Source organism: Pan paniscus, chromosome 15 (genome assembly GCF_029289425.2).
Source record: "Pan paniscus chromosome 15, NHGRI_mPanPan1-v2.0_pri, whole genome shotgun sequence".
NCBI classification, from domain to species: domain Eukaryota; kingdom Metazoa; phylum Chordata; class Mammalia; order Primates; family Hominidae; genus Pan; species Pan paniscus.
The window spans coordinates 23,702,898-23,726,281 of record NC_073264.2 but is presented as its reverse complement, the minus strand read 5'-3'; the positions used below and the strand labels follow the sequence as shown (position 1 = coordinate 23,726,281).

At 40.8% G+C, this 23,384-nt stretch overlaps 2 gene segments (V, D, J or C); both read right to left on the bottom strand.

The window, feature by feature from the left end:
* Window positions 1–23,384, bottom strand: part of LOC100994878 (T cell receptor alpha chain constant-like) — a 349,562-nt gene that overhangs the window by 272,376 nt on the left and 53,802 nt on the right.
* LOC100968178 (T cell receptor alpha variable 38-1-like) lies at window positions 7,613–8,200 on the bottom strand. The segment is given in 2 exon segments: window positions 7,613–7,908; window positions 8,152–8,200. Coding segments are annotated over 2 exon segments (300 nt in total).

Sequence of the window (23,384 nt, the reverse complement as noted above, 5' to 3'; positions counted from 1 at the left end):
AAAACTCACAATACAGAGAACTACTAGTTTCATTTGCATTAATTTTCTCTCCCTATTTAATTTGTGTCATCCAATCTTAGATAAGGCTTCTGTATAGTTCAGCTTTATGTAAACTTTTCCCCCTGTAAAACAAGAAGGAGAATAAAAGACTAAATTAAAAGCTGACTTGCCGTATAGGGAGTGGTGGTCTTAACTCTCCCTTCCCATTTATTATTTCCACTTGGAAATGGTGCTAACAGTGGGCATTTTGCCACAGCTGTTCTTAACTCCAGAGGACTTCTCAAAGTACAGCATGTTGAGTTTCTTCCATAGGTGGTCTAGTTTTCTTGTTTGCGTGGTGTTAAATTTCTGCACTACCTACTATTTTCTGGACAAATTCACAGGAAATTGGTAAATATGCTATTATTTTACAATTTACCCCCTTCTCCTCTCTTTTTTTTTCTTTTGAGACAGGGTCTCACTCTGTCACCCAGGTTGGAGTGCAGTGGCGCAATTATGCAGCCTCAACCTCCTGGGCTCAACTGATGCTCCCACCACAGCTTTCCAAGTAGCTGGGACTACAGGCGTGTGCCACCACTCTCTAGTCTGTACAGGAAGCTCCAGATGATTGGGCTGTCTTCTCTCCCAGTCTCAGGCCAGCTGCAGCTATGAGTTCACTAATTAGGGTCTCAAGAGTAAATGTTTTCCGCCTCTTGCCTGGGCTCACTGGGCCTGCAATTGCAATGCTGACTGGGGATTCCAGTGCTGCAATGCTGAATGGATCTTGCCATTTTAGATGAGATTGGGCACATTTGGGGTGGTGTGGCCATAGATAGATCTTGCCACTTTAGATCATTTTTGTGATCCTCTGGGACCTATGCAATCAGAATCTTGTATTTATCATTCAATCAGTTCCAACTTCCACAGTTAATCAAATTATTGAACATTGAAGACCAAATAAAGCGATGTATATAAAAGAACTTGCAAGTGGGCAAATACGGGTGGGGTGGGCAGACGGCTGCCTTTTTGTGGAAGCAGAACCCCTTCTGGGCAGTCTGAGAAATTCTACTGTGCTCCCTTGGGATATCAACCCTATCTGGCAACTACCATCATGGGATTTCTTACTGGAGTTAGCTAGTTAGACTATAAAAAGTAAAAAGTAGGAGAAAAATATGTGAGTATCACACGCCTACTCTCAGGTTCTCATGGGAGAATTTTTACAGATGCAAAAACTGAGGCATATCAGCAATTAATGGCACAAGTGGGAGAAGCCGCTCCAATCATTGAGACAGCCCCTCTTAGATGAGTGGGTCTTGATGAAAGAACACTCAGGGTCCCTGGTCCTAATCACCTCAGACAGCTCATGATCAGGGTTCTCATGACTCTGAATTCCTTATCTGATAATACAGTGAACAAAAAGCTTTCTAAAAGTCTTTTAGAAAAGATTTTCTCTGATTTGTTACATTCATTTACAATATTCTTTTGGTCAGAGGAGGTGATGAAGATGGTTTACTAACCCCTGAGTGGAGGTCCCAATGCAGGGTGGAGGGGGTGGTGCATTTAGGTGTTTTCAGGGGCATGTAGGTTCCCTGCAGCACAGACATAGATGGCTAAGTCCCTCGACTGGGTGGTCTTGCGGTTCAGGGAGAGGTGGAGCTGGTACTAGCACTGAAGGAGACTGCTTATCTTCCCCTGCACTACAAAACCCTAGTTAACAAGAACAGAAACAAAGACATCAGATTTATTCTAGATCTTTTTCATTCTGTCCCATGGATCTGAAACATTGTTCAAATAATTATAGTAGATGACAAAACATCTTTCCTTCATGGATGGTGTGATAGTTAATTTTAGGCGTCAACTTGACGGAATTAAGGAATACCTAGAGAACTGGTAAAGCATTATTTTTGGGTGTGTTTGTGAGGGTGTTTCTAGAGGACATTGGCTTGTGAGTCTTAGTGGAATACCTGGGGAAGATCCATCTTCAGTGTGGGCATCCAATCTGCTAGAGGCCTGGATAGAACAGAAACCTAGGAAAAGCAACTTGGTCTTTCTCTTGCCTGGAGCTGGGATACACTCTTTTTCTCTTGCCCTTAGACACAAGAACTCTGGGATCTCTGGCCTATGGACTGTAGGATTTATGCCAGTGGCCCCCTGGGTTCTCAGGCTTTTGGATTTGGACTAGTCACACTACTACCAGCATCCCAGGTTCTCCAGCTTGCAGACAGTCTGTCATGGGACTCCACAGCCTCCATAATTGCATGAGCCAATTCTTCTAATAAATCCCCTCTCATATATCTATATATTCATCCTATTGGTTCTGTCTCTGTGGAGAACAGAGATTGGTTCTGTCTCTCTGGACAGATGGTCAGGAAGAGCATTCATCTTCCTTCATTTGATAGCAAATTTTCTTTAAAAAGATGAATTAAGGGTAAATTAAATAAAGAGTAAATTAAATGTTTTATTTATTCTTTGAATCCCTTCTGTAAAACATAGAGACTAGTTCTCAGAACCTTCTGAGTCCTCTGTGTTCCTGATGACATGAATTCACTCAGCTCTCACCCAGGCCAAAGCCACCAGATCACAAATACAGTTCCTAAAAGCTCCTCCATGGTTTGACCTTTTTAATTGGTGGAAAATTTGATTCCAGAATGTGGAAATCTGACCTAGACTCTACGGATAACATAGGATTTGTTCTAGTTATTTTGTACGTATTAGGAATAGCAGATTCTTCAAAATGAGATCGGTTTTTTTGTAAGTAACTGCTATCAACAGGAGCAAACAGTGCCCTCTTCAGATCAAAGAGATAATTACAGAGGCAGTTTCTAGGATTTTCTGTATGGCAAGAACTTGGTTTAGTAAGAAATGTATTCTAAAAGTAATCTTTTTACCAGTTTCAGATTTATGTTCCCACTAAATCAAAAGACTTGGATGTTTGAAATGTATCTGTCCTTTCCTTTATCACTGCTTTCTTAAATTCCACCTTCTATCACATCTTACCTCCTCAGAGAAACCTGTTTCTTTTCCTTCATATTCTTTCAGAAATATAGCATGATTATAATTTAGACCTTAAGTATATTTGTGCCTTATCAGCACTTATTATGTGCTTAGTACTGTGCTAAGAGCAGTGAGGAATTGTGAAGGGTACAAGGCAAACTCTATCTACATAGAGAATATAATGTATTTGGGGAGGAAAGATGAGTACCTTGAAACAACAGCAAATGTCTTAGGAAGGTATGTCAGCAAGGGTCGGATTGTTTGGTCCACAGTTGGTACTGTATGACATTTGGAAGAGAAGGAATTAAAGGATTCTTTGATTATTAGAGAAGAAATCTTAGAGGGAAGAGAGATTTCTGGTGGTCATTATAAGATTAATATGGTTTAAGCAGTCTGAAATATACACAAAAGGGAAATTTGGGTGGGTGGAGCAACCAGTAGAGAAATACTAGAGCCAGCAATGAGCTTTAAGTCCTTATGAGCCAGTAAGGGGAATAAACTGACTAGAAGAGAGACGTATTTTGGGAATAACTAGGAATGAAGTTTAAATAGTAAAGGGTCAGAAGATTTGGGAAGGGGAAATGAGAGACAGTTGAAAGAGCTTAAACTTGGAAAGTAAAGTTTTTGAACACTGAAAAGACGTAATCACATAACTGCAGAGATTGGAGTTTAGTAAATGCGATCTGCCTCATCATCTTTTTTTTTTTACAATTTCTCACTCAAGTACTCACTTACCTTTATTAGCTCAGCCCAGTAAGGTTCACCTTGAACTCTCCTCTGTTCTTTCTTTGTTAAATTTTCAAAGAATCTTTGGATTTCCAAAGATTCCCTGTATTAGTTTGATTTCCCCCCAAGACAGAGCCTGAAACTACCTTGGGTGCAGGTAGTTTATTTAGGAAGTGATCTCAGGAAGCAGGAGTGAGAATATGGGTAAAGCAGGATACCCACTCTCACCACTTTTATTCAAAATAGTGCTGGAAGTCCTAGCCAGAGCAATTGGTAAGAGAAAGAAATAAAAGGCATCCAAACTGGAAAAGAAAAAGTCCAACTATCTGTTTGCTGATGATATGTCTTTTACCTGGAAAACCCTCAAGGCTCCTCCAAAAGACTCCCAGGTTTGATAAGTGAATTTAGTAAAGTTTCAAGATACAAAATCAATGTACAGAATAAGTAATATTTCTATACATCAGTAACAACCAAGCTACAAACTAAATTTATAATAGCCACAAAATAAATAATCCCATTTATAATAGCCACAAAATAATACCTAGAAATACACTTAAACAAAAAAGTAAAAGATCTCTAGTAGGAAAACTACAAAACACTGATGAAAGAAATTGTGGATGACCCAAATAAATGAAAAAACATCTCATGCTTATAAACTGGAAAAAGCAATATTATTAAAATGACCATATTGCCCAAAGCAATATGTGGATTCAATGCAATTCCTATCAAAATACCAATATTATTTTTCACAGAATTAGGAAAAAATGCTAAAATCAATATGAAACAAAAAAAGAGTCTGAATGCCAAAGCAATCCTAAGCAAAAAGAAAAATCTTGATGCATCATATCACCTGACTTCAAATGATACTACAAGGCTATAGTATCAATATAGCATGGTACTTGTATGAAAAATAGACACACAGATCAATGGAACAGAATATGGAACCCAGAAATAAAGCCACATACCTACAACTAACTGATCTTTGACAAAGTAGACAAAGACATACACTGGGGAAAGGACACCCTATTCAATAAATAGTGCTGGGAAAATTAGCCATACACAGAAGAATGAAACTGGATCCATTTCTCTTACTATAAAGTCAAGATGGATTAAAGACTTAAATATAAAACCTGAAACTATAAAAATTCTGTAAGAAAACCTGGGAAAAACTCTTCTGGATCTTAGCTTAGGCAAAGAATTTATGACTGAGATCTTAAAACAAATGCAACGAAACAAAAAATAGACTAATGGGACTTAATTAAACTAAATAGCTTCTGTACCACAAAATATATAATCAAGAGAGTAAAGAGACAACCTACAGAATGAGAGAAAATATTTGCAAACCATGCATCCAACAAAGGACTAATATCCAGAATCTACAAGGAACTCACACAACTCAACAAGCAAGAAACAAGCCCATTGAAAAGTGTGCAAAGGACATGAACAGACATTTCTCAAAGAAGACGTACAAATGGTCAGCAAACATGAGAAAATGCTCAACATGGCTAATCATCAGATAAATGCAAATTAAAAGCACAATGAGATACCGTCTCACATCAGTTAGAATGGCTATTAATAAGAAGTCAGAAAACAACAGATGTTTGGTAACACTTATACACTGTTGGTGGGAATGTAAATCAGTACAACCTGTGTGGAAAACAGTATAGGGATTTCTCAAAGAACTAAAAATAGAACTACTCTTCAACCCAGCATCTCACTACTGGGTATCTACGCCCCCCAAAAGAAATTATTATATCAAAAATATAACTTCACTGTTATGTTTATCACAGCACTATTCACAATAGAAAAGATATGGAATCAACCTAAGTGTTCATCAATGGATGGATGATTAAATAAAGAAAATGTCACACACACACACCATGGAATACTACTCAGCCATAAAAAGAATAAACTCATGTCTTTTATAGCAACACGGATGGAACTGGAGGCCATTATCTTAAGTGAAGTAACTCAGAAACAGAAATTCAAATACTACATTTCTTACTTATAAATGGGAGCTAAATAATGCATAGACATGGACAAAGATAACAGACATTGAGACTTGAAAAGGTGGGAGTGTGGGAGGAGAATGAGGAATGAAAAGTACCTAATGAGTACAATGTACACTATTCAGGTGATGGTTACACTGAAAACCCATACTTCACCACTACACAATATATCCATGTATCAAAAGTGGCACTTGTACTCCCTTGATCTATAAAAATAAGTTATAAAAGAAGAAAGTGGGTGGAGCAATAACTGACTCAAGTGGGACTCGGTTCTGGTAGGATCTCCCAAGAAACACACAGGTTGCCGCTCAGAATTGTCTATTTAAGGGACGCAAAGCTAGTGCGTTTATTCCCTGGCTCTTTTTCCCCATTGGTTGGTGTTTGCCAACAGGGGTGGTAGTTTCCCTATAATTTCAGGCTGTGCTTGCCCTTAAACTAAGGGATCTCCTGAGACATTAGAGAAGACTTTGGGATAGAAAGCAACAAAACAAAACAAAACAAAACAAAACATAACAAAACACAGAGTGTGCTTAATGCTGGATGTTACCAGCATGACGTGAGTGTGATTGTCTACTACAACTCTAGCTAAAATCAGACAGACATTCGGATGGGGCAACAAGGCACATATATCAGTTACAGTCCTTTCTTTGCACTACTCAGATGCATGCTTGCCCTATATTATTTCCACTGTGTCACTGTGTCTTCCAGGTTGCCTCTGACTGCAATTTCTTCAACGCCCTTAATACAGGAAGGTTGCATGACATGAGCTTCTGTTCTTGAAAACTTCATTGCTGAAGAGTCTCAGTTCTTGGTCACGTTGCCCTTTTCAGGCCTTGCTGCTACAAGAACTGCCGCTTGCTGTTTGTATTGGGCACGGAAACATCAGGAGACACCAATGTGAAATACTTACATTATAGCCACATTCCTCCTCACCCTCCTTGTGTCACAACAACCTGGTGCTTCATGACAGTCAGGGTCAATTACCCCTTCTGGTCTTACCTCTCTTTGCCTGCTGGGCTATTGGCACAGAGAGTTCAGAGTGACCTAAAAGTGGCAGCCATAGCTGCAGGTTACTGAATCCCCGAAGGGAGCATCCTTCTTTGGGAACTAGGACCTCTAATCTAGCAGAACCTAGGGTTGTGGGAAAGGGAAACACGAATTCTGAAAATGAGTTATAGGGAGTGATATGAGAAGACTCTATTCTATGTCTATTTCTTGGTTTCTAAACTTTTGCCACGACACCGTGTATCAGCCAGTGGTTTAACGAATATTATCATTTTCTGAAGCATAGCATTCCAACCACTGAGGTGTCGCCTACGAGCTGGCCCTTCAGCGGAGCATTTTAAAGCCTTTTCATCATTCTTCTAGGTTCTACTGCAGTGGACCTAGGTCATCTCTTAAGTCTGGTGGGCCCAGCAAGTCCCCTTCGTGGTTATGCCACCGTTGTCACACCTGTTGTGTTCTAAAATGGGTACCTTATTCGGAGGAGATGCAGTTTTGGACCAGATGGACAGATAAAAGGACAAGCAACAATTAACAAATGGAAAAGGTTTAAAATTCCTGGAGGTAAGAATGCCCAGGCAAATTATAAAAATTTTCTGGACAGAGAAAATGCTTAGGAAATCTGACCTGTAATAAGTACCTTAGTGAAGGCACCTTGTAAAACTGGAATGCACTGCACATGTCATTATCTTTATGTTACTTTAAGGATTGAAGCTTGCAGACAGCCATCTCTCTGAGTTTCTTATAGGAGAAGAAATAGGAGAAGCTTTTATTTCCAAGAGAAGTCAATGATTTTCTATACCTATTACCCCACCACTTCCCTCTCACCCTGTGACCTTTGCACAGATGCTGAGGTCTGACGTTTCTGTAAACCTCTCCCTGCTGCTCATCTCATTGTGTGCTTCATGAAAGCACAGAAATACATCGCAGTGTCCCCCAGCTGTGAGTCAGATCTTGAGACTGAAGGATTTGGCTGCTTTCTGGAAGTTCACAGAGAAACGATTCTCTGTTGCATTCTGTTGCTTATAAGCTTCTTGGCGAATAACGAGAATCATCTGCCTGCTGGGAGGCTGCTTGTACCAGAACAAATAATAATTACTCTCACTGGTGTCATATGTGCAGCTCAGGGTCACGGTCTCTGCCTCCTGCACAGACATCTCTGGTTGAGACTGAGTGACTGTCTGGGCCATGCCGGATTCTGTGGGAAATAGGAGAGAAAGGACTTCACTGGGATATCACGTGTGAGTGAGAAACAGACTCACAAGCTGATTCCCATTCCCCATTCCCACACACCTTTCTTTGTGATTCTAGCCTCAGGCAGCATATTTCTGCCTCCAGGTAGCTGGGCTCTAAGAGGCAATGCAGTTGCTGTTCTGTTAATCCCTCCTGCTTCACAGCCCCATTAGATGCCTTTATAAAGAAAGACCCACATCTTCCTTACCAAGACAGGTGGAGACCACGACTGCCCACAGCAAGCTAACAGGTGTCATGCTGACAGCGCTCCCCTGCAGAGTGAAAAGTCTCCTGCTCTGATCTGGGTTCTCCTCTGTGCTTGGTGAGAATTCTCCTTCAGGGCAGGAAATGCTATGATAGGTGGGTGGGTGACTAGGTTTCAAGGAGGGAAATATTTCTGAATACTTTTTGGTCTCTCAGAAAATAGGCCTCTGGTTATAATTTCAAATGAAAATAAAAAATATTTCTGGAGTGCTTTTAGTTAGCCTAGAAGAAAAATAAAGAGAAAATGGAGCTGGCAAGTTTGTTTTTAATACGACCTAACCTTGGAGAGGAGAGCGTGATCCAGAATGGTGAGCAGAAGCCTCTGACTCCATTCATAACAAATGGCAAACTGTGATTTTATTTTTCTTCTTATTAAAAAAAATTACAAAGCAAATCTTATGAAATAAGGACACTTAATTTTGAGTGATAAGAATATGCCTATTTATATTCAATTTTTTTTACATTTTTATAATGTCTCAAAATAAAGAATGAGAAAAAAGATATATGCTTGTGGCTGAAAAGAGCATCGACTAAATTCAGAGATAAGTAAAAGCAGAATATGTAGTGTGTAATTGTGTTCACATTTTACATGGATTAAAAAAATAATCTTGTTGGCCAGGCATGGTGGCTCACACCTGTAATCCCAGCACTTTGGGAGGCCGAGGTGGGCAGATCACTTGAGGTCAGGAGTTCGAGACCATCCTGGGCAACATGGTAAAACTCCATCTCTATTAAAAATACAAAAATTAGCTGGGCATGGTAGTACATGCCTGTAATCCCAGCTACTTAGGAGGCTGAGGCCAGAGAATCGCTTGAACCCGAGAGGCAAAGGTTGCAGTGAGCTGAGATTGTGCCACCACACTCCAGCCTGGGCGACAAGAGTGAAACTCCATCTCAAAAAACAAACACAAACAAACAAATAAACAAAACCACCTTGTTTATGCTATATCAAGAAGCTCTGAAATAACTATTGCAGAAGTTCTCATCAGCACTAAATTGCCTCAGCTTAATTTATATTTATATCAAGAATTGTTCTTATCATTTTCATTCCATTTTGAAAAAATATTGTGAAAAAATCTCTTTTTAAATACCTTACTCTGATTCTTTAGAATTTTGCATTTCCAGAGGGAGCATCAGGGATCCTTATGTAATTCCTGAGTTGGGGTCCCCAAACTGGGCATATGAATGGGGGCCCTGTTATGTATTGGGTGCTGTGTGAGGAGCATGAGTTCTCTGTCACAGAGGTAGGTGGCTGAGTGTCCCCACTCAGAGAGATGCTTAAGGAGTTTGTAAGCACTGGGGCCCGTCCTGAATGAGGCTGCTAAAATCCCTTGTGCCGCAAAGCTCAGCTTGGTAGCAATAAGAGAAGGGGCACCAACATTTCTTCTAGATTCTTCAATCTTCACCCTTGTCTCATGATTTGAATTCCAGTATCTTGGTTTTGGATCCCTAAAAGTCAGCTTCGACACAATAATTTGTGGGTAAATAGTTTATTGTAGGTGATTCTAGGAAACTGTAGATCAAAAATAAAATTCTAAGGCCCCCCAGCCCCCCGCAACCATCTGAGTGGACTTCCTTCTTGGCCAGGGCTCTCTTAAAATTCAACTTGAGAGATTGTTTCAGGCCAGAATGGGAAGTGGGGGTCAGACATGCTTCATCATACCTCTGTGGCATTAACATCAACACAGACCTTAAGTCTGATAAGAAGCATTTACAATCCATTCTCTCTGAAACCTGCTACTTGGAAGCTTCATCTGCCTGATCAAACTCTGGTCTTCATAACCTCTTATCACAATACAGACATTTCCTATTAATTCCAGGTCTTTAGATAAACTCAACCAATTGTCAACCAGAAAAATAATAAATCTACTTATAAACTGGAAGCTCCTCACTCCCACTGACCCCCTTGCCCCTTGCTTTGAGTTGTTCCACCTTCCTGGATCAAACCAATGTATTTTTTAAATGTATTTGATTGAAGTCCCATGCCTCCCTAAAATGTATAAGCCAAGCTGCACTGCGACCACCTTGGGCACATGTTCTCGGAACCTCCTGAGGGCTGTGTCATGGGCCATGGTCACTCATATTTGGCTCAGAATCAACCTCTTTAACTATTTTACAGAGTTTAACTCTTTTTTGTTGGCAAAACATGGGTAAGAGGTAAATCAGGGAAGGAAGGAAGCCAATACAGAATGTGCCATCAAGGCAGTTACCATGATGGGCAATTGCAGCTTTCTGCAGCTGGATAATGTTAGGGGTAGAAGGTTCTGAGTTACTGGTGGTGAATCCATATGGGTCTGCAGCAACCTCAATTCTTGTCTCTTTAGCAGAAAGAATTTGACTGAGGGAAATAAGGCAGAATGAAAGACCAAGGCGAGTTTCAGAACAGGAGTGGAATTTTATTAAAGAGCTTTAGAGCAGGAGAGAAAGGAAAGTACACTTGGAAGAGACCCAAGCGGACAACTGGAAGGACAAGTGCAGCCTTTAACCTTAATCCTAAGATTTTATACGCTGACCTACCTCCAGCATCTTGTGCCCCTTTCCCATGATTCTTCTCTTAGGATGGGCTGCCTGCATGTGCAGTGCCCTCCTTCCTGCTTGGGACATGGGCATGAGCAGTGTGTTTAGGAAGTTGTACTCATGCCCATCTGAGGCTTTCTTCCTTTTTCTGGTGGAGTGCCCACAGAAGGTCATACTCTGCTGTTTTGTCTCTTAATGTGCATGCTGGGTTCACTCACCCAATTCCTGAGATTTTATTGGAAGCTGATTACCAATCTTAAGTGTCTTTATCTGTTGGGGAAGTTGCCAGTGATAATTTGCTGCCAATGATCATTTTTAGAGAGGTAATGTGATAACTGCCGAACAATCACCTGATGACTCCTGGTGGGTGGAGGGGAGAGCTCTCTTGTGCCCCATTCATGCCTGTCTAACTACCTGTCACAATAACTCTAAGAGACAGCATAGCATACTCTTTGGAGCTATGCCAAATGAGTCATGAAGAAACTGGAGTAATCATGCCTAAACTCCCTGTCTATCACTGATTAAGAACTGCTTTTGGGGCATTAACTCTTTTGCATTTCTGGCTTGTCCTCCACAGCCTCCACATTCATGGCCAGAAAGTCAAAGTCATCTTCAGGGTTGCTGGGATTTTCAGCGAGTGGTGTCCAGCATGTTGGCGTGACTGCCTAGGAGATATGGGTAGGGAACCAACAGTATCTATACAGTTCACTCCTTGCCTTGCTCAGATCCACTTGTGCTGTGTGTTAAATCCATGTAGATCACCAGTTTTTGTTTTCTTTGTTGTTTTGACAACAAGAGGGTTACTGGGACAAGTTACGTTTGCTATAGTTAGTTGCATGACTGCAACTCATATTTATTATCTCCTCCATCTACCTTCTATACTACTTATTCTTGATTCTCCCCACCTTCGGCTAGCATTTTTTTCTACTGCTCTAGATTTCTTTTCCAGGGAGGTAACCTAGACCTTCATGACCAAGGGGTATAAGCCCCTGGTTAGTCTGCTCTTGTCAGGCTGTAGTTGCTACAGTTGCCTATTTACAATAATCACTGACATGAAAGTGCTAAAAGTCATCCCAGTGAATTCCCTGAGTTGTAGACATATATCCCCAGTTCCGCCATGGGGTTTAGCTTCATGATAATCAGGATCAACTTGTCCATGACAGTAGTAACTCCTTTCTTGGCCTCCAGGACTGGCATGAAGATCCCCAAATTATGAGGTAGTATATGTTATCTTGGGTTTGGTAAAATCCTATTTCCCTCGTAGAAGCAGCATCCTCCCTTTTCCCCCTCAAAGGGAACCAGAATCCCTAGTCCAGCAGAACCTATAGTTATAAGAACAGGAAGCACAAAAGTGGGTTACTGAAAGTGGTGGTTGATGGGGTGATAGTCCTACTTCCATCCCTTGCTACCCAGGTCCATGTATTTTATGTAACAGGGACACAACACTATCTCAAAGAATAGCTTTTCAGCCCCTCAGGGTGCTGTCCCTAAGCTGGTGCTTTAGCTGGGCCCTTAAGTGGTCATTCCAAAGTTCTATCAGGCTAGTGGTTCATGGCTAATGCTGTATGATGAAGCTATATGCTATATGACATGACTACTGTCACACGCCCTTGATATAAAGTGGGTCTGTTGATGCAAGGGATGTGAAATCCTTTGATGATCAGAATGATCAATGAGACACTCTGAGCCATCAGTTCATGCAACTATGTGTGGCACTTTGGAGGAGACCGCAGATTCACACCCAGAATATGTATTAAGAAGAAAAAAAATTCCTGATACCTCCAGGGTGGAAGTGGTCCAATGTAATCAACTTGCCAACTAGTGTGTGGCTGGTTCCTTTGAAGGATGATTCCACATCGAAGGCTCAGTGTTGTATTTACTGCTGACAGGGTGGACATTTGGTAGTGAGACAGCCAGGTGGGAGGGGGTCCCTAGAGAAATTCCAAGCAGCCTGTGCACTGGGGTGGAGCCGCAGAAGTTGGCGTCCTTTGCAGTGGGGAGGAGCCAGGCTCCTCCTCTTCCTGTGTGGAACCTGGGATTCGAACTGCGGGGTGGGAAGTGCTCTAGCAGGGACTCTGGCCTTGTAAGAGTCCCTGTTTCCCCCTTTTCTTCCTCTTCACCCAATAAAACCGTGTCTTACTCACCATTCAAATTGTTTGCGAGCCTGAATTTTCGTGCCCATGGGAAAAGAACCCTGTCTTTGAACTAAGGAAAAGTCCTGTGACAGCAGCAGAAGTAGCTAAATCTGTCTTGGTGGGAGAAAACCCATGCTTCTGGGCTTATAAAGAAACTCAATCTGTCACCTCAGCTAATCTATTCGTGGGTCTATTGTTCAAGAAATTGACAAGCACAGACATTCTCTGGCTGGCTGACATGCTTTGGACCGACCGTCTTGTCCACATGGTTGTTTAATGCTTCCTCTGTAATGGGCGTTTTCTTGTGAGTATTGATATAAGACACAATGATCAAAACAGTTTTTGCCAAAATTCACTGTTCCTTCAGTTCAGAGTCATTGCTAAATGTGACTCACCCTCCTCCCACCCTACCTGCTCAGAGCTCTGACCCTAGAAAAGAGCAGGATGCTGGACTCACTGTTTATGACCTCTCCTCACATCATTGACTTCCTTTCTAGCTAGCTGGTTGGCATTTTATCCCTTTTAAGGAGAAGACAGCTTTTCTACCATGTTGTGTTCTCTTTTCCTTTAAATGCTTTGTACAATTTTCCCTCAGATTTTGGTACTTGATCTTCTAAGCCAATCTTTTTGGCATGTCAAAATATTTTTTCTTTCACTACTGAATTTGATGGTCATGGCTTTCAAGATTTTGTATTTTCTATATCTTTGTAAAAGTCTACAAAGAAGCTCAAAGACAAGAATTTTACCCTGTTCTTTCTTTGTTCTTTAGTGCTCTCTCCTTTTTGATATTTAGCCTCTAGTTTTTGGGCTAGTTTTCACAAAGGAAGGGCCTCACACTGAGAAACAAAGTACTTTAGGTGGTATTTGAAAACACTATCCTTCCTCACATGGTCTTCAAATGAAATGTTTGATATTATGTTATAAAACAGTCCCTCATATTTCCCTTTGTATGCAGCAGAGTTATAACTCTGTCAGTGCCCCAGGGCCCTTATAAAAGGAGGTGTGCCCAGGCCCCTCAGCAAGCTTTAGGTACCGGGTGCAGGTGACTGTGGGCACTGTGTGCTTGCTGCACAGAAGAATGTGGTTGAGTCATGGAGCTGGGAATCCTGTATGTGCAGGGAAATGTGCTGGTCTCCTTTTTTAAGCCTGGCTGTGAATCTTCCACTGATCTTCTCTCTCACAGTTGATAGCATTTGTATCAGGGAAATGAGGCCTTCCTCAGGATCCTGCCTGAACCACTGAAGAAATCTGAAGGGCTGTCTCTGTAACTGCAGTTCAGTGTGACGCTGTCACCTTCCTTGACTTTCAGGGAAGGAGCATTCTGTTCCACCGGCAGTTGTCCATTTGACCCTGCTTAGGAGGAATGAAACATTTTCATAGATATAATGTGTTTGTTCATCAGTTTCATTATTTGTTTTACATTCCTGAGACTAGACCCAAGATTGTCCCCGGGATCTTTCTAAATTTCAATGCCCTGGCTGCCCCTACTTGATTCCTCCCCTCCTCATGACTCCCCTGATTCACAGGTCAGCTGCACACAGAGGAGCAGCAGCAGAGTGCTCAGTGGAGTTTCCATTCTTTCCTTTTCCTGGAGCCTCTGTGGATTCAGTTTGGAGACCTAGATTTGGCCGTGTTCACTGGGCCTAGTTCACTGTTCTAGAGTCTTCTGGTTCTGTTGGTTGGGTAGCCTTTGGGGAATCTTCATTCTGTTTTTACGGACAATCAAAACCTCACTGTTACATCACACACATCATTGAATGCCCTCCTCCTGCTGTTCCCTTCCCCTTGTTCTAGTTTCTGGCAGTGCCTCTGTCAAAGGAAGCACTGCCCCCAGGTGGTCTGAACTCAAAAAAATTGTTTTTTCATTTCCCCCTTAATATAAAGTAACTCATTATGTTGAAATGAAAGGTAGACAGAACATACAGAGAGGTGAGGAGCAAACAAAAAAGAAAGAAAGCAAACAGTGTTAAAAGGAAAGTTTCTCCAGTTATGACTGTCTGAAAATCCTTTACACCTGAAACTTCCTCACTCCCCTCACCTTTAAAGAAATATGCAGGTTCTTTGCCTCTATGGCACTGTAGTACATTTTGAGGGGGGTAGGAATAGGTTGAGAGAAGATCTGATTATTTCCCTTAATTGATTATTTTTCTACCAGAGCTGTATTGTATGTCTCAATCTCAGCAGCTTTAAATAAGTTAAAAGAGTTAGACCTTTTCCAAATTCTCGTTAAAAAGACAAAGGAGGAAAATGTAGTATCCTTTCTTTTAGGATGTTTTCAGGTGTGAGAAAGCAGTCTAGTAACTGGCTAACTCTGAGCATGCTAGTGCTTTTGCAAATATCCAAGTGCTTTATATTTAGCTCTGGGCACCTCTGCACACTGGTAATTTCTCATGTTTTACATATTAGTTTTCTGAAACTCTGTTTTATGGTTTCCTGTACTTGCAGCAATGACTAGGGACTCAAGATGAGGAGAGAATAGGGAAGAAAGCTCTCATCTGTTCTTTGCATCCAGTTCTCATCCTGTGGAGCATAGGTGCCTACCTATTACCCTCCCACATTTTCTCAGCTATATTTCTTGGGTAAAGCCCTGGCCCTAGCAAATCTATCCTCATTCTTTTCTTCCTTCATTTCTTTCTGTGGTCATGACATAAGTGTCTGAGCCTCTACACTGAGTCTATGAAGAATAAGAGGATCTTTGATGTTAATTGTGGATATTACTCTTCCATTCTTTTTTGTGTATGAAATTATGTAAAACAAGGAGACTTTTTTTTTTCTTTTTTTGTAGCTTAGACTAGAGTTAGCTTTCTCCTGGACATGCAGGGTTTGGGTAAGACTGGACTCTACCTTCTCCTGTTTTCACATTTCTGCTTGAGAAAAAAACAATAGACACATGAGGTGGTCACTGGAGAATCTGGCTATTTGTAAACTGGTACACTTCCCTAGAAACCTTATGATCTTTCTTTTTCCCAATCAGAGCATCCCCACATCACATTAAGTCTGAAACCACAGAAATGCTAGCAAAACTTTAGTTCTCTTTGTAAAATTTTTTTTCTATTGATGAGGATACTTACCAGGAATGACCTCAAAGAAGGGATTTTTTTTCCTAGAAAGAATAGAGGAGCTGTTTTAGTTGCTTGGAGGAAGTAGCATTTACATGAGAGTTCTCCTTGGAATTTTTCTTCTCTCTTGTCTCAGGTATGTGATTTCAACATTCTAGGTAGGTACCAGCAGGTATATATCTAGCTATAGATGATTAACAATTTTACTGAGCAATGATGGACAGGGGTTGTGGCAGGTAAACAATAAATGTTGAGTGTCACTACCTCAACAAATTCACTTAACCCTGTGGAGACATTTAATAAAATGTACAAAATAGAATATGCTAATTATCCAGTTGGAGAGAGAAGAAAAACACACCTAAAAAGTCAACTAGCTCTAGGGGCCAGTGCATGATTGACATCAGCAGTTACTACTCTAGAAGCGAGGTATAGGAGCTAAGCAATTGTAGGTAAGAGTTAGTAGCTTAATAACTGATACAAGAGCCAAGAAGAAAAATCATGTGATTATCTTTATTGATGCAGAAAAGGAATTTGACAAAATACAACACAGATTCATGTTAAAACATTGAAAAATAAAAACTAATAACTAATTCTTTAACATATCACATAAAACTTGCACACGCCATAATCCCAAACCAGCACCAACTTATGGGAAAGTGCTAGAGGCTTTCCTATTAAAGTAGGTGAAGGAAAAAGATGTTCATTACCACTACTGCTATCTAAGATTGTGTTGAAGCTACTTGCTAATGCAGTCAGCCCAGAGAAACAATAAGAAGCATAAGAATTGGAAAGGAAGAGATAAAACATCATCTACATGTAAGTAGATAAAACGACTGTACATCAGAAAACCTAAAGGAGAACAAAGACCACTAGCAAAAGATTGGCTACAATATAAACATTTAAAAAATTCCTGTCATTCTTATGCCAAAACAAAAAAAAAACAGAAGAAAATGTAGAAGAAAAGAGCACATTTTCTATTGCACAGAAGTGAAAAGAAAGAGAAAGAAAATTCTTAAGTGAAAATTAAGGGTAGGCAGACAGGTTAGTTAAATGGAATAGCAAATCTGTAATATGGCCTAATTGTATATGGAAATTCATGTATGATAATAACAGTGACTCAAATCAGTGGTGGGAAATGACTTTCCAGTAAGTCACTGTTCTAACAGGAACAACTTGTATGCCTCCTAGATATGAGTCTGCTGGTGACAAATGTGATTGTGATTCTGTCCCATTTAGGCCTATAGTCATTAAACTGGGGTCATGTACCTTGAGGCAAATGAGGACTTTCTTAAAACCAGCCTGCTCTAGAACATGCTTCAGGGTCCAAATGTTAAGCTGCTGCTTCTTTCCCATTTCTCTTTCCAACATCACCCTTACCTCCTACCCCTTAAAGAAAAAGTATACATCTCAACCATCCGGAATGGTGCATTGGTCCAGGGTGCTAAAAAAAAATTCCCAAGCTGCCAAATAAAGAGACAATTTATTAGCTTCTGGAATCTGAGGGAGAGCCCTTAAAAGCTAAGCAAGAAATATTGCAAAACAGGAATATATTTCAACTGGCGACAGCCTCAATGCAAGGTTCCTTACCATATTCATCTACCTACTTTAGAATTAGAATTACGAAATGACTGGGTTGTCACTGGAACCCATCATGTAACATTCTTATTCGAATTAAAAAATGAAGTCAGGCTTTTTTTTCTGACAGAAAATACATCTTATGTGGCCAGTTTGTTGACAATGTGGAGTATGGGGGAAAGAGAAGAATTAAAGAAGATTCCAGTATTTTTGGCTATAGCGAGTGGGTGAATTACATCACTGTTTTCTTGAGATGGGGAAGAGTGAGGGATGAGCGTAAGGGAGGGAATAAGGCATGTTGTGGATATCTTAGATTTTAGATGCCAGACAGACATCTGGCATAGATGTTATATAGATTATAGTATATATGAGCCTGGCTTTCAACAGAGAGGGGTTGGATGGAGGTATAAACCTGGGAGTCATCAATGTATGGGTGGTAATTAAAGCCATATTCCTGGATGAAATCACTTAGAGAGTGCATGTAGACGGCATATATGTTTGAGGACTGAGTCCTGAGAAAACACAGTATCTAGAGGTCAGCAAGAGGAAGGTGAGCTAGAAAAGGAGGCTGAGGAGGAGTGGCTTGTGAGGTTGAAAGCAAACCAGGAAAGTGTGGAATCCCCAAATTCAAGCAAAGATAATGTTTCAAGGAGAGAATAACCAAACTGTCAAATTATTCTGAGAAATTCAGTAAGATAAAACATGGTAATGGATCATTGGATTTGAGGCTATGAAACCCATTGTGACCTTAACAAAGTAATTCTGATACAAGGATAGGGATAAAAATCTGCCTGGACTGGGTTTTGAGTAAGAAAGGGGTTAGGGAGTAGAGATAATGAATTTAGAAAGCTTTTAAAAGGTGTTATGCTATTAAGACAGACAAGGAACCAACAGGCTATAAAGCTGTTTTGCCCATTGAACCACTAATTCCAGTTTGAGGATGCTGTCTTAATGAAACGATAAAAAGTTAAATTAAAATGTATATTTAGGGGTGGATCCAAGATGGCCAAATAGAAGGAGCTCCAGTCTACAGATCCCAGCATGAGCGACGCAGAAGATGGGTGATTTCTGCATTTCCAACTGAGGTACTGGGTTCATCTCACTGGGGCTTGTTGGACAGTGGGTGCAGGACAGTAGGTGCAGTGCACTGAGCATGAGCTGAAGCAGGGCGAGGCATCGCCTCATCCGGGAAGCGCAAGAGGTCAGCAAATTCCCTTTCCTAGCCAAGCAAAGCTGTGTCAGATGGCACCTGGAAAATCGGGACACTTCCACCCTAATACTGCACTTTTCCAATGGTCTTAGCAAAGGGCATACCAGGAGATTATATCCTGTGCCTGGCTTGGAGGGTCCCACACCCACGGAGCCTCGCTCATTGCCAGCACAGCAGTCTGAGATGGAACTGCAAGGCAGCAGCAAGGCTGGGGGAAGGGCACCCACCATTGCTGAGGCTTGAGTAGGTAAACAAAGTAGCCGGGAAGCTCGAACTGGGTGGAGCCCACCGAAGGTCAAGGAGGCCTGCCTGCCTCTGTAGACTCCACCTCGGGAGGCAGGGCCTAGCTGAACAAAAGGCAGCAGAAACCTCTGCAGACTTCAATGTCCCTGTCTGACAGCTTTGAAGAGAATAGTGGTTCTCCCAGCATAGAGTTTGAGATCTGAGAATGGACAGACAGCCTCCTCAAGTGGGTCCCTGACCCCAAGTAGCCTAACTGGGAGGCAAACCCCAGTAGGGACAGACTGACACCTCACACGGCCAGGTATCCCTCTGAGATGAAACTTCCAGAGGAATGATCAGGCAGCAACATTTGCTGTTCAGCAATATTCACTGTTCTGCAGCCTCTGCTGCTGATACCCAGGAAAACAGGGTCTGGAGTGGACGAGACACGTAACTGTCAGATTCACCAAAGTTGAAATGAAGGAAAAAATGTTAAGGGCAGCCAGAGAAAAAGGTCGGGTTACCCTCAAAGGGAAGCCCATCAGACTAACAGCGGATCTCTCGGCAGAAACTCTACAAGCCAGAAGAGAGTGGGGGCCAATATTCAACATTCTTAAAGAAAAGAATTTTCAACCCAGAATTTCATATTCAGCCAAACTAAGTTTCATAAGTGAAGGAGAAATAAAATCCTTTACAGACAAGCAAATGCTGAGAGATTTTGTCACCACCAGGCCTGCCCTAAAAGAGCTCCTGAAGGAAGCACTAAACATGGAAAGGAACAACCAGCACCAGCCGTGGCAAAAACATGCCAGATTGTAAAGACCATCGATGCTAGGAAGAAACTGCATCAACTAACGAGCAAAATAACCAGCTAACATCATAATGACAGGATCAAATTCACACATAACAATATTAACCTTAAATGTAAATGGGCTAAATGCTCCAATTAAAAGACATAGACTGCCAAATTGGACAAAGAGACAAGACCCATCAGTGTGCTGTATTTAGGAAACCCATGTCACATGCAGAGACACACATAGGCTCAAAATAAAGGGATGGAGTAAGATCTACCAAGTAAATGGAAAACAAAAAAAGGCAGGGGTTGCAATCCTAGTCTCTGATAAAACAGACTTTAAACCAACAAAGATCAAAAGAGACAAAGATGGCCATTACATAATGGTAAAGGGATCAATTCTCCTATCCTAAATATATATGCACCCAATACAGGAGCACCCAGATTCATAAAGCAAGTCCTTAGAGACCTACAAAGAGACTTAGACTCCCACACAATAATAATGGGAGACTTTAACACCCCACTGTCAACATTAGACAGATCAATGAGACAGAAAGTTAACAATGATTTCCAGGAACTGAATTCAGCTCTGCACCAAGGAGACCTAATAGATATCTACAGAACTCTCCACCCCAAATCAACAGAATATACATTCTTCTCAGCAACACATTGCACTTATTCCAAAATTGACCACATAGTTGGAAGTAAAGCACTCCTCAGCAAATGTAAAAGAACAGAAATTATAACAAACTTTCTCTTAGGCCACAGAGCAATCAAACTAGAACTCAGGATTAAGAAACTCATTCAAAACTGCTCAGCTACATGGAAACTGAACAACAACCTGCTCCTGAATGACTCCTGGGTACATAATGAAATGAAGGCAGAAATGAAGATGTTCTTTGAAACCAACGAGAACAAAGACACAACATACCAGAATCTCTGGGACACATTTAAAGCAGTGTGTAGAGGGAAATTTATAGCACTAAATGCCCACAAGAGAAAGCAGGAAAGATTTAAAATTGACACCCTGACATCGCAATTAAAAGAACTAGAGAAGCAGGGCAAACACATTCAAAAGCTAGCAGAAGGCAAGAAATAACTAAGATCAGAGCAGAACTGAAAGAGATAGAGACACAAAAAACCCTTCAAAAAATGAACGAATCCAGGAGCTGGTTTTTTGAAAAGATCAACAAAATGGATAGACTGCTAGCAAGACTAATAGGAAAAGAGAGAAGAATCAAATAGACGCAATAAAAAATGATAAAGGGGATCTCACCACCGATCCCACAGAAATACAAACTACCATCAGAGAATATTATAAACACCTCTACACAAATAAACTAGAAAATCTAGAAGAAATGGATAAATTCCTCGACACATACACCCTCCCGAGACTAAACCAGGAAGAAGTTGAATCCCTGAATAGACCAATAACAGGCTCTGAAATTGAGGCAATAATTAATAGCTTAGCAACCAAAAAAAGTCCAGGACCAGACGATTCACAGCCAAATTCTACCAGAGGTACAAGTAGGAACTGGTACCATTCCTTCTGAAACTATTCCAATAAATAGAAAAAGAGGGAATCCTCACTAACTCATTTTATGAGGCCAGCATCATCCTGATACCAAAGCCTGGCAGAGACACAACAAAAAAAAGAGAATCTTAGTCCAATATCCCTGATGAACATCAATGCAAAAATCCTCAATAAAATACTGGCAAACTGAATCCAGCAGCACGTCCAAAAGCTTATCCACCATGATCAAGTGGGCTTCATCCCTGGGATGCAAGGCTGGTTCAATATACGCAAATCATTAAACATAATCCAACATATAAACAGAACCAAAGACAAAAACCAATGACTACCTCAATAGATGCAGAAAAGGCCTTTGACAAAATTCAACAACCTTCTTGCTAAAACCTCTGAATAAATTAGGTATCGATGGGACATATCTCAAAATAATAAGAGCTATCTATGACAAACCCACAGCCAATATCATACTGAATGGGCAAAAACTGGAAGCATTCCCTTTGAAAACTGGCACAAGACAGGGATGCCCTCTCTCACCACTCCTATTCAACATAGTGTTGGAAGTTCTGGCCAGGACAATCAGGCAGGAGAAAGAAATAAAGGGTATTCAATTAGGAAAAGAGAAAGTCAAATTGTCCCTGTTTGCAGATGACATGATTGTATATCTAGAAAACCCCATTGTCTCAGCCCAAAATCTCCTTAAGCTGATAAGCAACTTCAGCAAAGTCTCAGGATACAAAATCAATGTGCAAAAATCACAAGCATTCCTATACACCAATAACAGACAAACAGAGAACCAAATCATGAGTGAACTCCCATTCACAATTGCTTCAAAGAGAATAAAATACCTAGGAATCCAACTTATAAGGGATGTGAAGGACCTCTGCAAGGAGACCTACAAACCACTGCTCAACGAAATAAAAGAGGATACAAACAAATGGAAGAACGTTCCACGCTCATGGATAGGAATAATCAATATCATGAAAATGGCCATACTGCCCAAGGTAATTTATAGATTTAATGCCATCTCCATCAAGCTACCAATGACTTTCTTCACAGAATTGGAAAAAACTACTTTAAAGTTCATATGGAACCAAAAAAGAGCCCACATTGCCAAGTCAATCCTAAACCAAAAGAACAAAGCTGGAGGCATCACTCTACCTGTATTCAAACTATACTACAAGGCTACAGTAACCAAAACAGCATGGTACTGGTACCAAAACAGAGATATAGATCAATTGAACAGAACAGAGCCCTCAGAAATAATACCACACATCTACAACCATCTGATCTTTGATAAACCTGACAAAAACAAGCAATGGGGAAATGATTCCCTATTTAATAAATGGTGCTGGGAAAACTGGCTAGCCATATGTAGAAAGCTGAAACTGGATCCCTTCCTTACACCTTATACACAAATTAATTCAAGATGGATTAAAGACGTAAATGTTAGACCTAAAACCATAAAAACCGTAGAAGAAAACCTAGGCAATACCATTCAGGACATAGGCATGGGCAATGACTTCATGTCTAAAACACCAAAAGCAATGGCAACAAAATCCAAAATTGACAAATGGGATCTAATTAAACTCAAGAGCTTCTGCACAGCAAAAGAAACTACCATCAGAGTGAACAGGCAACCTACGGAATGGGAGAAAATTTTTGCAACCTACTCATCTGACAAAGGGCTAATATCCAGAATCTACAAAGAACTCAAACAAATTTACAAGAAAAAAACAAAGAACCCCATCAAAAAGTGGGCGAAGGATATGAACAGACGCTTCTCCAAAGAAGACATTTATGCAGCCAACAGACACATGAAAAAATGCTCATCACTGGCCATCAGAGAAATGCAAATTAAAACCACAATGAGATACCATCTCACACCAGTTAGAATGACGATCATTAAAAAGTCAGGAAACAACAGATGCCAGAGAGGATGTGGAGAAATAAGAACGATTTTACACTGTTGGTGGGACTGTAAACTAGTTCAACCATTGTGGAAGACAGTGTGGCAATTCCTCAGGGATCTAGAACTAGCAACAGCATTTGACCCAGCCATCCCATTACTGGGTATGTACCCAAAGGATTATAAATCATGCTGCTATAAAGACACATGCACACGTATGTTTATTGTG